General features: G+C 41.5%; 2 protein-coding genes across 4 annotated transcripts in view; one reads left to right on the forward strand and one right to left on the reverse strand.

Moving 5' to 3' along the window:
• Cbx5 (chromobox 5) overlaps window positions 1-10,793 on the reverse strand; it is a 47,216-nt gene extending 36,423 nt beyond the window's left edge. For all 3 annotated transcript variants that reach the window (XM_021216378.2, XM_029547983.1, XM_029547984.1), the window contains exon 1: window positions 10,651-10,793. The gene's annotated coding sequence lies outside the window, so the exon portion shown is untranslated. The remainder of the gene's footprint in view (window positions 1-10,650) is intronic.
• A 542-nt stretch (window positions 10,794-11,335) lies between these two features.
• The window catches only part of Hnrnpa1 (heterogeneous nuclear ribonucleoprotein A1), a 6,882-nt gene continuing 4,580 nt past the window's right edge, over window positions 11,336-13,637 (forward strand). Inside the window, 8 exon segments of the mRNA XM_029547880.1 lie at window positions 11,336-11,446; window positions 12,004-12,087; window positions 12,089-12,268; window positions 12,445-12,655; window positions 12,769-12,861; window positions 12,944-13,036; window positions 13,210-13,284; window positions 13,478-13,633. Of these exon segments, the coding sequence (XP_029403740.1) occupies window positions 11,432-11,446; window positions 12,004-12,087; window positions 12,089-12,268; window positions 12,445-12,655; window positions 12,769-12,861; window positions 12,944-13,036; window positions 13,210-13,284; window positions 13,478-13,633 (907 nt within the window). The 5' untranslated portion in view covers window positions 11,336-11,431.

The following is a 13,637-nucleotide window of genomic DNA, read 5'->3' on the forward strand; positions in this document are numbered from 1 at the left end:
AAAAAAAAAAAAAAAAAAAGAGCAGTTGCTGCTCTTGCAGAAGGCCTGGTTAGGTTTTCAGCACCTAGCAGCCCACAGGTGAAGACAGGTAGATTATAACAACTCACAGTGTGTGGTAACTCCAGTTCCAGGGAATCTCATATCCTCTTCTGACCTCCACAGGCACCAGGCAAGCATGTGGTACACACATACATATATTCTAGCAAAAACACTCATACACATAAAATAAGCAAGTCTCAATTAAATGACATTTATTTACTTGTGTATCTGTACAGGTATGTTTGTGCCACAGCATACCCATGGAGGTCAAAGTACAACTTGGAGTTCATTTTCTCCTTCACCATGTAGGTACTAGGATGGTCTTCAGACCACCAGATTAACCTTAGGTAAGCACCTATACCCAGTAAAGCAACTTAAAAACAGTAACAACGTATCACTACTACAGGTAGAGTGCTAGGACTGAAGTCCTTGTCACCATACCCAACCCAAGCACATCTCTTTAATACCGGAATGAAGACTGCAGTAAGTAGACATGGATCCTATCCATGTCAACAATCAAAGATCAAACCCAATAGCTTACTTAACCTTAAATACTAATCACTACCCTAATTACTTACTTCATAGGTCTACTGTGGGAGAAGAAGAACAAAACAATTTGGGCACAGGGTTTTTGTTAGACATGGAAAATAGTTGCATCATATTTAGTTTCTCTTTCTGGTTGAAAAGGGAAAAATGTCAGGATAGTCTCACTTTGTAGCTTAGGCTGGACTCCAACTTGCAGCAATCCTGCTGCCCCTGCCTCCCAGATTATAGAAGCGCCAAACCAGGCTAATGTTTATTACTTTTCAAAGGGCTATAGGAGCAACCGAGGCATTGATTCTTTTGTTCCAAATTACATTTATGTGGTCTAGTTTTTTTGGTTTTTTTGATGTATCACTCTTACTATTTATTCTCACGTAACTTTCAGTTTGGTTTTTCTGTCTTTTGAGATAGACTCTCACTATATAGCCCAGGTTGTCCTTGAACTCATGTGATCCTTCTACCTCAGCCTCTCAAATTCTTTGTTGTTGAGGGGAGGTGCTGGAAATAAACCAAGACAGCACTTTGCATAAGCTAAAACATAAGCTTTGAGCTGCATTCCCACTTGTCTGACCCTTGAGTAACTTTGGTTGGTGTTGTGCAGCATCCCAAATATTTGGAAACTTCCCACATATGTTACTAATCTCTAATCCAACTGCACTAAGGTCAGAAGACACTTATACGATAGCAGCCTTTTGAATGAGACTTATATCCCATACCAGTTGAGAACATTTTACTTTTGTATGAACTATTCTACGGGTGTCAATTATGTCAGTCGGGCTGGTAATATGCTTTCTACTTTGGTACTTTATTACACGCTTGTTTTTATCAATTAGTTAATTCTCAAAATGTAATCACAGAAGTTTGCTATTTTCCATGTAACTTTTCTCCTTGGTGTGCTATGAAACCTCCTTCACTGTGAAGTCTGAGGATCAAACCCTGGGCCTAATGAATTCTAGGCCAAAACTCACTGAGCTCTACTCCCAGCCCCTGAAGCTTTTATTATTAGCTATATAAACACTTAAGATTATTATGTCCTCTTGATGAATTGATTCTTTAATTAACTAACCTGCTGTTAATTGCCCAACCTATCTTATAGGTCTGTTATGGAAAAAGAATTAAGAAAGCACTTTGGAAACAGAGGCAAAAGTTTAACAATAAAGGAAGTTAAAAAAAAAATAACTTTAATGAATTTTCTGAATTATCTGTAATTTTATCTCTGCTGTCTCCAACTACTCAAATAAATGAGGTTTACTATGTTTTATCAGATCTTTAGACATAATTTACTGTTGAAAGATACTGAGCAAATTAGCAGTATATCACCCTCCACAGCTCTGTACAAGTGAGTCTTAATGATTTAGGGATGAGAACAAGGCACACTGAGTTCAAGGATTTGCTTCAGAAATTGGGGTTAAGATTTCCCAGCTTGTTAGCTGACCTCTTTAGTACAGGGCATTTTATTCCAACATAATTATACCTGTTGGCTCAGATGCAAATTTGCTGTATTCTGAGGAATGTAGATTACAATCAGGGAGTACTTGAGTTCAATGTGCTTCCTTGGCTCCATGGAGAAGATGGGAGTACTATTTATTATGATTGACCTTGAAATAATCTTCTCAAGTACATCTTGTCAATCTCATGTGTGTATTAGCTATGAAGCATAATACAACACACACTCAGAAAATCTGTAAATTAAAACTGCACATGAAGATCTTTATTCCATCTATGACCTATTTTAAGGTAGAAAAATGAGTCAGTGCTTAATTCTGATGAAGTACTTATTACTGAAAAGGAAAGTTCAGAAGATATGGCTCCCCAATTTACTAGGAAGGGAGTAAATGGTCTGGCCAACTCACTACACTTTTTAAAAAGAGTTTATATATATATATATAAGTATAGGTTTTGTCTGTCTGTATTAATAGTCCAAGGAATTGAAAAATCAACCAGTAATCAAGTATTTGCCTCTCAAGTTCTAGGCAAAAATGACAGGACTATAATGGTCAAATGTTAGAATAAATTATTTATTATTGTTGTTGCTGTTATTATTGTTATTATCATTATTGAGAAAGGGTCTTACTAACATAACTTTAGTTGGGCTGAAGCTGGGATTATATGGACTAGGCTGAGAAATCCCACTGTCCCTGCTTCCCAACTGCAGGAATTAAAAGGCACGCAGCACCAGACTCTGCTTGATTTGTAGTTTTAATTATTGTCATTTAAAAAAAAAAAAAAAAAAAAAAAAAGAGTTCAAGGCCAGCCTGGTCTACAAAAAAAGTTCAAGGATACCCAGGATTAACAGAGAAATTGTCTTCAATAAATAAATAAATAAATAAATAAATAAATAAATAAATAAATAAGCAAGCATGCTTTGAGAATGAGTTCAAGGTCTGCCTCTCTACTTAGTGACTAGTTTCAAAATTAAATTCAGCCAGGTATGGTGACACGAACCTTTTAATTTCAGCACTTATGGATTTCTGGGAGTTGGAGGCCAGCTTCATTTATATATAGCAAGTTCTAGAATGTCCAGAGCTATATAAGAGTCCCTGCCTCAAAAATAAATAAAACAAACATTTGTGGACTGGACAGATAGCTTAGTGACTTCTTTAGAGTGCTGGCTGCAATCTAGGCAGTGGTGGTCCATGCCTTTAGTCCCAACACTCAGAAGGCAGAAGCTCAGCCTAGTCTACAGAGCTGAGTTCGAGGACATGCAAGACTACACAGAAAAACTGTCTGGAAAAAAACAATAACCAGATAGAGGGAGACAGAGACAAAGACATACACACAGAGAGAGACAGAGACACACAGAGAGAGAGAGAGAGAGAGATTGAGCTGACTTCTGTTACAGAGGACTTTAGTGGCCAACAACCATCTGTAACTTCTGTTCCAGGGGATATGATACCCTGTTCTGACCTCTGTGGGCACCAGATTCACATATGATGTACATATATGTAGGCAAAATACTCTGACATACCAATTAATCTAAAATAATGTTTATAATTCTTTAGAAAAAAGATCCGGGTTTCTGAGTCTTTTATTTTTCATTTGCCTTCTATTTTTTAAAATAATCTTTTTTTAAAAAATTAGTTAAAATTTATTTGGGTAACAGTCCCCAGGGCTCACTGAAAAGATTCATACCCTAATCCCATGAGTTGGTAAATATTACCTTGTTGTTATGAGAAATTTACCCTCAATCACCCCAGCAGGCCTTAAGTACAATCATATGCATCTTTATAAAAGATAGAGTTCCCAGCATGCAAAGAACAGAATGTGAAACAGCAAAGGAATCTCATGTCAAAGCCATCAGAAGCTAGAAAAGAAACGTACTCTTTCCCAAGCATGTACAAGAGGTTCAAGACTAATGCAGAGTTCCAGCCTCTAGAATCCTCTGCAGTGTGCTGTTATAGAAGCTACAAGCTAATAAGCACAGGAAATAAACCTTTAAAGATCAATAATTAGGGGCTGTGGTGTATATACAGCACAGAGAATGTACTTACCGTGTTCAAATCTCTGGGTTTTGCCTCTACCACCCAAAAAGAACATAAAGAAAATAATTGTGCTTCAAATAACCCAAAGAATGTCTAAGACTTTTCCCCAGTTTTGTTTTGGTTTGTTTGTTTTTTTGAGACTCTATGTAGGCCAGGCTGGCCTTGAACTCACAGATCTGATTGCTTGTTTTTCAAATCCCAGGACTAAAGGTGTGTGACACCATGCCCAGCCTGACTAGTTTTTGTTCTTGTTTTGAGATAGTGTCTCACCAAGTAGCCCAAATTGATCCTAAACTCACCATCCACCAGCCCTTTTCCATGATTTTTCTTTTGTTTTGTTTTTCGAGACAGGGTTTCTCAGTGTAGCTCTGGCTGTCCTGGAACTCACTGTGTAGACCAGGCTGGCCTTGAACTCAGAAATTCACCTGCCTCTGCCTCCCAAGTACTGGGATTAAAGGTGTGCACCACCACCACCACCACCACCACCACCACCACCACCACCACCACCAAGGCACGACACGGCACGGCACAGCACAGCATCCATGATTTTTAAGCAGTGTTTTACTATGTAGCTCTGGCTGTCCTGAAACATACTATATAGACCAGGCTGGCATCAAACTCAAGAGATATCTGTCTCCCTTTTCTTCCTAAGTGCTGGGAGTAAAGGTATATATATATGCCTTTATGCTTAACTTAAAGGTTTTTTTGAGACAAGGTCTCACTATGTTGACCAGGTTGGTTTCCCTGGCTCCAAATTCAAAGATCCACCTGCTTCTTCCTCACAAGTGTACTGTGCTCTGCTGTATAAAACCCTCCATCCCTCATATTAATCGGTAAATAGATTTTTAAAAAGTACAAGATACAGCCAGGTGTAGTGGCTCATGTCTTTAATCCTAGCACTTGGGAGGCAGAGGCAGAGCAGAGGCAGTCAGATTCTGTGAATTCCAGACCAGACAGGGTTATTCAGTAAGACATTGTCTCAAAATACAAACAAAAAACAGGATACGATTTGTCCAAAATAAACCTGCAGACCTAAGACAAACTCTTAAGAGGGCTAATATTTACATATCTAACAAGAACTATATAGGTTTTTCCACAAATGGGTGGAGCTCCTGGACAGACTAACATAGGCACAGTTGTCACTGTAGGTGTTCTGCCAGCACAAGTGCAAAGTTGTCATCAGAAATGAATGTGACTTCAAGTGCCTTATAGAATCTAACAAATTCATAGCTTGTACTATGTACATGCCAACTCTTCGCCAAATCACCTAAGTTCTTTTTAAAATTTCTTAAAATTATGTGTGTATGTGCACATGCAGCTACCTAAGGAAGCCAGTGGTAATGGAGTTCCTAAAGCTGGAGTTATGGGTTGTTGTGAGTCATCTGACCTAGGTGCTAAAAACTGAGCTCAGATCCTTTACAAGAGCAGTAAATGCCTTTAAATGCTTTAACTATTTCTTGATGATAATTGTTCAAAGTTCATGAATTTAATGTATAAACAGTCAAACTGTATCAAATGGTAACTACATTGTTTTTAAACTCAATATAGCATAGCACTGGTCCAATCTGGAAGAAGGTAAATGTATATAAAAATTATCAGACAAAAATAAAAGTGCTCAGCTACACAGTGGTGAGCTTTGATCCCAGCACCCAGGAGGAAGAGACAGGCTAATGATCTCTGAGTTCAAGACCGGCTTGGTCTACAAGGCAAGTTCAGAAAAACCAAACCCTGTTTCAAAAAACAGAACAAAACAAAACAAACAAAAACAGAAAGTAGAAGCCAGGGCTATACTGTAGTTTCATGACAGAACTCATAAGCAAGCATGAGGAGGACCTTCTGTTCTATCCTCAGAACCATGAGAAGCTGAGGATGGAGAATCACAAACCTTAAAAAAGAGAAAAGAAACTCCAGCACCAATAAACAAAGTCACTAGCTTTCCTCAGAAAACTTCACCCTGTGTTGGCTGGATACCAAACAAACCTTTCTCTTTTCTAAAGTATTGCCTAAAGTATTGCTTAGCATGATCAATCCCTAACACTTTAAGTATTCCTTTCATAAACATTCTCACATCACTTCAGTTGTATGTTTCTTATTCCCAACTACTACTCTGTTTATTTACCACCCATATACACATGTAGCTTTATTCTTTTTAGACTGGGTCTCTCTACATAGCCCTAGCTATCCTTGAAGTCTTAATGTAGACCAGGCTAGCACTGAACTCAGAGATCCTCTTGCCTCTGTGATTAAAGGTGCAGTTTTAGACAAACTAAATGAAATTGTGTTATTTTCTCATTTACTAATCCCTTTAGGATTAGTTGCAAGAGTGGGCCTCTAACCTTAAACACAAAGTGCTAAACTTTGATTTGTTTTGTTTTGTAGACAGGGTTTCTCTGTGTAGCCCTGGCTGTCCTGAACTCTGTAGACCAGGCTGGCTTCAAACTCAGAAATCGGCCTGCCTNTACCTCTGCCTCCCAAGTGCTAGGATTAAAGGAGTGTGCCACCACTGCCCAGCAAAGCACTAAACATTTAAAAACCAGAGTTTAACACTTGTAGGTTTTGAAAAGGCAAACATTGTTAGAATTTTTAAAAAAGATTTATTTATGTGCATAGGTATTCTGTGCAACATGCAGGTGCTGGATGCTCTTGGATCCCCTGTGACCGGAGTTAACAGTTGTGAACTGACATGTAGGTGCTGGGGATTGAATCTGAGGGATTGAGCCAGTGCTCTTAAAGCACTTCACTAGCCTCCCAGAATTTTCAATGTGATAGCCTCAAAATGTCAGTGATTATCAGTAAAATGTTCCTACCACAGCGAAATACTTATCATACTTATTAACTATCACATTGGAAAAGACCATATAAGCAGGAAGTTTTCTTCTTCTTCTTCTTCTTCTTCTCCTTCTCCTTCTCCTCCTCCTCCTTCTTCTTCTTCTTTTTCTTCTTCTTGGAGGGGGGGGGTGTTCAACATGGGGTTTCTCTTGTACCTCCCTAGCTGTCCTGGAACTCACTATGAAGACCAAGCTAACCCAAAACTCAAGAGATCTGCCTGCCTCTTTCTCCCAAGTGCTGGGATCAAAGGCGTGTGCTAACACAGCCTAGGCTAAGTTTTGTTTTCATAGCACATTAAACCAGGAGCGTTTATTTCAGACCTTTAAAACCACATCAGTAAGCCAGATGCTGGGTGGCATACACCTTTAATCCCAGCACTTGAGAGGCAGAGGCAGGAAGACCTGAGTTTGAGGCCAGGTCTTGATCTAAAGATCAAGTTCCAGGACAGCCAAGGCTACACAAAGAAACCCTATCTCAAAAACTAATCCACCCACCCAACTCCCCTACCAAAAAAAAAAAAAAAAGCAAGCACCAGTAAAAATATTAAATAAGGTTCACCAATTAGCATAATAAATGCACACAGTTGGGAGGAATCCACTTGGGGATGTAAGGTAGCATGATCTGGTGCTCTATTCAACAGACCAATGTCAGCATTTTCTCCTTAAAACTGACTGAAGATCTTAAGTACCTATGAATTTGGTCAATGAGAACTGTCCTATTTCCTCTCTTGTCTGTTGAGGGGGTGGATTTGAGCCAGAGTATCACAGAGTATGGAAAGGCCTTCAACTTGATATGTAGCTGAGGATGGACTTGACTGGTCCTCTTCCCATTACATCCCTACTCCTAAGATTGCAGGTCAGCACCACCATGCCATGTTTATTCCCTGATAAGGGACTCCAGGCATGGCAGACCAGAATTCTACCAACCATACGTACAACCTTGAAATTGACCCGATTTTTAAGAAAATGAATACATTACAGATGAGAACTCTGTACTTCATATGCTTGTTTGGCGAAACATTTTATCAAATATACAGATAGGCTCAAAAGTCTGGTATGATGGGGCCCAGCTGACACATGATTTTTAATCCCAGCACTTGGAAGGCAGAGGCAGAGGTAATCCCTATGAATTTGTGATCAGCATAACCTATAGAGCTAGTTGAAGGACAGCCAAGACCCATACATAGAGAAACATTGTCTTAAAAACAAAACAGCTGGGCGTGGTGGCACACGCCTTTAATCCCAGCACTCGGGAGGAAGAGGCAGGCGGATTTCTGAGTTCGAGGCCAGCCTGGTCTACAGAGTGAGCTCCAGGACAGCCAGGGCTATACAGAGAAACCCTGTCTTGAAAAAACCAAAAAACAAAACAAGAATGTTAGGATGGGGGGGGGGGCTGGTGAGATGGCTCAGTGGGTAAGAGCACCTGACTGCTCTTCCAAAGGTGCAGAGTTCAAATCCCAGCAACCACATGGTGGCTCACAACCATCCTTAACAAGATGTGACTCTCTCTTCTGGAGTGTCTGAAGACAGCTACAGTGTACTTACATATAATAAATAAATAAATCTTTAAAAAAAAAAAAAGAAATGGTAAAATTTCCCTTTATAATCTCAAGACCCAAAAACTAATCTATACTAGAGGAAAAACAGGATTAATGGTCCACTTATTTAAGACTACTCCAAGACAAGGTGGTAGTGGTCGTGGTGGCGGGCAGCCATTTCCTCCATGCTTTGCTAACTGCTAAATGTCTGAACATAATAAATTCTAGCATTAGTCATCTTAGATGAAGACTATTATTCATTTTTACATTCTTGGTATTGTTTTAAAACTGAAACATTGAAAAGAAAGGAAGAAAGAAGAGACTGAGCAAATGTGACTCACACCTTTAATCCCAACACTTGAGAGACAAGTGGCTCATGGATCTGAGTTCAAGACTAGCATGGTCTACACAATGAGTTCCAAGCCAGAGGCTGGGCTACACAAAGAAACCATGTCTGGAAGAAAAAAAAAAAAATTCTGAACCATATGTAGGTAGATGCCCTGTGTCCACTATCACTTTAGAGCTCATTACTGAAGTTGCACTGTTAGTGTAAATAAGCAGCTAGTAGTTGTATGTTTGTCCTTTTCAAAGTGCCAGTGAATATGGAACTCTCTATTCATCAGAAACATTGCTAAAACCTGTCAGGCATGACAGCACCGACAGGTAGATCTCATGTGAGGCCAACCCGAGACAGAAAACTAAATTGAAATCATCAGTCTTTCGTACAAAGTATGAAACTATCTTCTTTTCTTCGTTTTTTGAGACAGGGTCTGATTATGCTTTGGCTGTCAAGTAACTCACTACATGGACCTCGAGGCTGGCCTCAAACTCACAGATATCCATCTTCCTGCTAGGATTAAAGGCAATGACCACTATGCCAGGCTGGAATTTTCTTATCACAGGGTACCTCTACCTCAAAGACTATAAATAAATCAACACAGATACTAAATGGAAATTATACACTTGTCTAGATCCTCTGAGAAGTGTGGGCATTATCAACACCAACGAAATTACAGAAAAAATACAAAAATATATGGAATCAAAACCAATGAATAACGACTCAAGAGATGGTGGAGTCTTCTGTCCCCAACACCCTAAATACCTCCCAAATGAATCAGCTTTTTCACCCAAAACCAGACATCCTCAAATGAATAGCAGATATAGGAGCTTAGAGTATCTTGAATGTTAGGGAGAAAAATGTTCTTCGGAGAAGAGACTCAGATAAAAGAACTGGAAACATGAATGGTGGTGACAAGTACAGGATGACTGAAAACAAACAAACAAACAAACAAAAAGCCCAAATGTGTCCATTTTTATTAAGGTTTTCATCATTTCATTAATGACAATTATCCCTCAAACATACAAGCCTCCACCCCAGTTTCCAAAGAAGCAACACGTTTTGACTTTTGACATGTAGCTCTCAGAAACTCTCATTGGAATACAAGAACAAATAGTGTCCCTGGAAACGGGTGGTAGTGGTTAAGTCTATTTTTCTTGGATGCTTTTCATTACAGTACTTTACCTAAGTCATCTCACTCTAAAATTTTAATCCTTTTTTAAAAGTTTTCAAAGACTAAAGGCACGTTCTCCAAAGTCTCAAGTGAAGGATGGAACGTACCAAAAACTACAAGAAAAATGATTAACTCAAGGGCCACAAGAAAACATATGTTTTCCTTAAGGTAATATACGGAATGAATGCCTTAGTTATAGGAGTCATTTTAAGTTATAATACTCGCCCTCACAAATGCAAGACTTAGCTTTTGGGGGGGGGAGGGTCTGTCCTCCTAGTGGCTCCTGGCTTGTTCTAAGAATTTTACCAGCCAACTCCCGCGCTCCCCAAACGAGTCCAGCCTCTGCCTCTTGGGGAAGGCCGGCCTATCGCGCGCTTGGGGCTCATTGGCTCGTTGAGACGCAACTCAGTCAAGAAAAACCCGCCTCCCACATTCCGATGGCCCAAAGACCGATCGGTAGGCAGCTATAGGAAGACCCAATTGGCCTATAGACTCGCCAGTCAAATGCTTCAGCAAGGCAGCTTCACAGACCCTGCAAGGATAAAACATCCCGCCCCAGTTGTCCTATTGGCTGGCCCGACCCGTCGAGGCCCCTTCACTGTCGTTTCCCCCCCCCCCCAGTTCAGCGGTCCATTCATTTCGTACAATAACCGGTGCAATCGGAGCAGGTTCAAGATCTCGTACGGGTAGACGAGACTCTGCCACTTACCCAGGATCTAAAGTGATCACTCACACTAAGGCCTGCACGATTCCTCTGTGGTAAAGCGGCACCACAAGCCACCGCTACCGCCGCCTTCTGCGCAATGCCAACCGCCCGCCAAAACGGATCCTTCCCTGCGCCTGCGCAACCAATCCTGGGCTTGGACCTTTTCTCCGCCCAAAACGCCTGCGCAAAACAGGACGCAGGTCCCGCCACTACGCAGGCGCCTAGGTTCACGACCCTCTCCCGCCCGCCATTTCACGTGTTCCAGAAGGCAGGCGGAACTTCGTACTGCGCCGGCGTAAACTCGCCATTTTTTATTACACATGCGCTTTATAGGGAGTGGCTGGGAAACGTCGCGGTGAACTATTTTCTAGCGTCTCGTACTTTCCCGAGTGAATTTGTAACGTTCGGGTGTGGGAAAGTTATAAAAGGCATTTAAAGACGTGAATACATTCAAATATAAGTGGCTGGCAAGCTAGCCAATCAATGTGGTCAAGGATAAGATCCCTTGGGGCGTCAATGACTCAAAGGGGCGGAGACTGAGTAGAACGCCCATACGGGTGCCGTTTCTTAGCAGGGCGTCTTCACGGGCCAATGGTGGGAGGGAATAATTTCAAATCTCCAATAAGACTGAAGTAAGGGCGGAGTCTACCAATGCCGAGAGCGAGGAGGCGGGATAAAAGGGCGAGCAGAAGGTAGGCTGCCGGGCACGTTCGTTGTCGTATTCCTTTCTGCTCTTTGACGCTGCCGAGGAAGCATCGCTGAAGGCTCTCGTAACCCCGCCGTCATGTCTAAGTCAGAGGTAAGTTGGACGCACTTTGCAGCTTCGCTTTCTTCCACACTTGCTGAATATTGCGGGGTGTGACCTGTCTTGTTGCTAGCACCCGTGCTTTCGGTCTTTTATCGATTATAGCTGAGGCCTACTTTTAAAAAAAAATGCAGGTCGCCATTTTGTCCTCGTAGTCACCATGAGGCTGCGATCCGACAGCCATTAAGGTCCACGCACTGTTCCTTGTGGCAAACTTCATAGACTTAGGATCTGGAGATTGTGGTCTTTTCTTGCCCAACCCCATTCTGTTCTAATGATCGCTTGTTAAAGAAACACTAAGTCTTAGTGGCGGTGGACCAGACCAACCTGTGCCCTTTGTTGCGCGTGCGTATGAAGTAAGAGTAAGAACGCATGCGCTGCGTGCAACCCGATTGAATCCCCAGCAGCACCTCCTAGCCCAGGAAGGAGCACGTGGTCTTGTGCAATAATAGAGAACAATAAAAAAGTGTAGCGTGTGTTGATGCGGGGTGTTGATTCATTCTCCCAAGTTCCATCCCCACCGTTAAACCCCCCTCCCTCCTCCACTTTAGTCTCCCAAGGAGCCAGAACAGCTGCGGAAGCTCTTCATCGGAGGGCCGAGCTTCGAAACAACTGACGAGAGTCTGAGGAGCCATTTTTGAGCAATGGGGAACACTAACCGACTGTGTGGTAATGAGAGATCCAAATACCAAGAGATCCAGGGGCTTTGGGTTTGTCACATATGCCACTGTGNAAGAAGTGGATGCTGCCATGAATGCAAGACCACACAAGGTGGATGGAAGAGTTGTGGAACCTAAGAGAGCTGTGTCAAGAGAAGTGAGTGGTTTTTCTTAATAGGTGGTTCTCTTTTAACCTGCTACTATAATTGGGCAGAACTCAATTGGGAGATCCCCCCCTCCCTCCTGAGTGGAATTAAAGGCGTGGGCTATCACAGCTTCCCAGTCATTTAAAAACTGCTACTACTAAATTAACAAGTCATTTTTCCTTTTTAGGATTCTCAGAGACCAGGTGCCCACTTAACTGTGAAAAAGATCTTTGTTGGTGGTATTAAAGAAGACACTGAAGAACATCACCTGCGAGATTATTTTGAGCAGTATGGGAAGATTGAAGTGATAGAAATTATGACTGACAGAGGCAGTGGAAAAAAGAGGGGCTTTGCTTTTGTTACCTTTGATGACCATGACTCTGTGGATAAGATTGTTAGTAAGTATCAGAGGACTGCATGTTCCTTAATGGCTCTGGGGTTCTTTTGTGGTTTTTTGTTGTTGTTGTTGTTGTTTGTTTTTTACAGTCCTGAATCTGCCTTTTTCTCTTAGTTCAGAAATACCATACTGTGAATGGCCACAACTGTGAAGTAAGAAAGGCTCTGTCAAAGCAAGAGATGGCTAGTGCTTCTTCCAGCCAGAGAGGTGCGTTTACTGTTTTGTTAGATTGTGGAGGCCAGTGTGAATTATTACAGGTTAGCCTGATGATCAAAAAATCTCTTTTAAGGTCGCAGTGGTTCTGGAAACTTTGGTGGCGGTCGTGGAGGCGGCTTTGGTGGCAATGACAATTTTGGTCGAGGAGGGAACTTCAGTGGTCGTGGTGTGTATGGTTTATTTTTGATTCATTGTTGGTTTCAGAACTTTAAATTATTAACTGCTGCCCTGTGTTTCCAGCATTTATGGGTTTTACCCTAATGTAGTTCTAGTACAGAATTAGGTTTTGATAAGCATTCATGTATAAAACCTGGTTTAAAGCTTTGGTTTTTATTCCAGGTGGTTTTGGTGGCAGCCGTGGTGGTGGTGGATATGGTGGCAGTGGGGATGGCTATAATGGATTTGGCAATGACGGTAAGTTTCCTAAGGAGTCTGTAAGTAATGGTTTCTGGCAGCCTGTACCTTTAGAGTAGGCTAGTAGTGCATGACAAAGTTCAATCAGTTCCATAAATGTGCATGTTATGAGCAGCCTTTAGCTATTATCTTGCATAGATTTTTTTTCCTGTTAAATACTTTTGTCTTATTGAGAAGACTTGTATTCTTGTAGGTGGTTATGGAGGAGGCGGCCCTGGTTACTCTGGAGGAAGCAGAGGCTATGGAAGTGGTGGACAGGGTTATGGAAACCAGGGCAGTGGCTATGGCGGGAGTGGCAGCTATGACAGCTATAACAACGGAGGAGGCGGAGGCGGCTTTGGCGGTGGTAGTGG

Source organism: Mus pahari, chromosome 17, assembly GCF_900095145.1.
Source record: "Mus pahari chromosome 17, PAHARI_EIJ_v1.1, whole genome shotgun sequence".
Classification (NCBI taxonomy): Eukaryota; Metazoa; Chordata; class Mammalia; order Rodentia; family Muridae; genus Mus; species Mus pahari.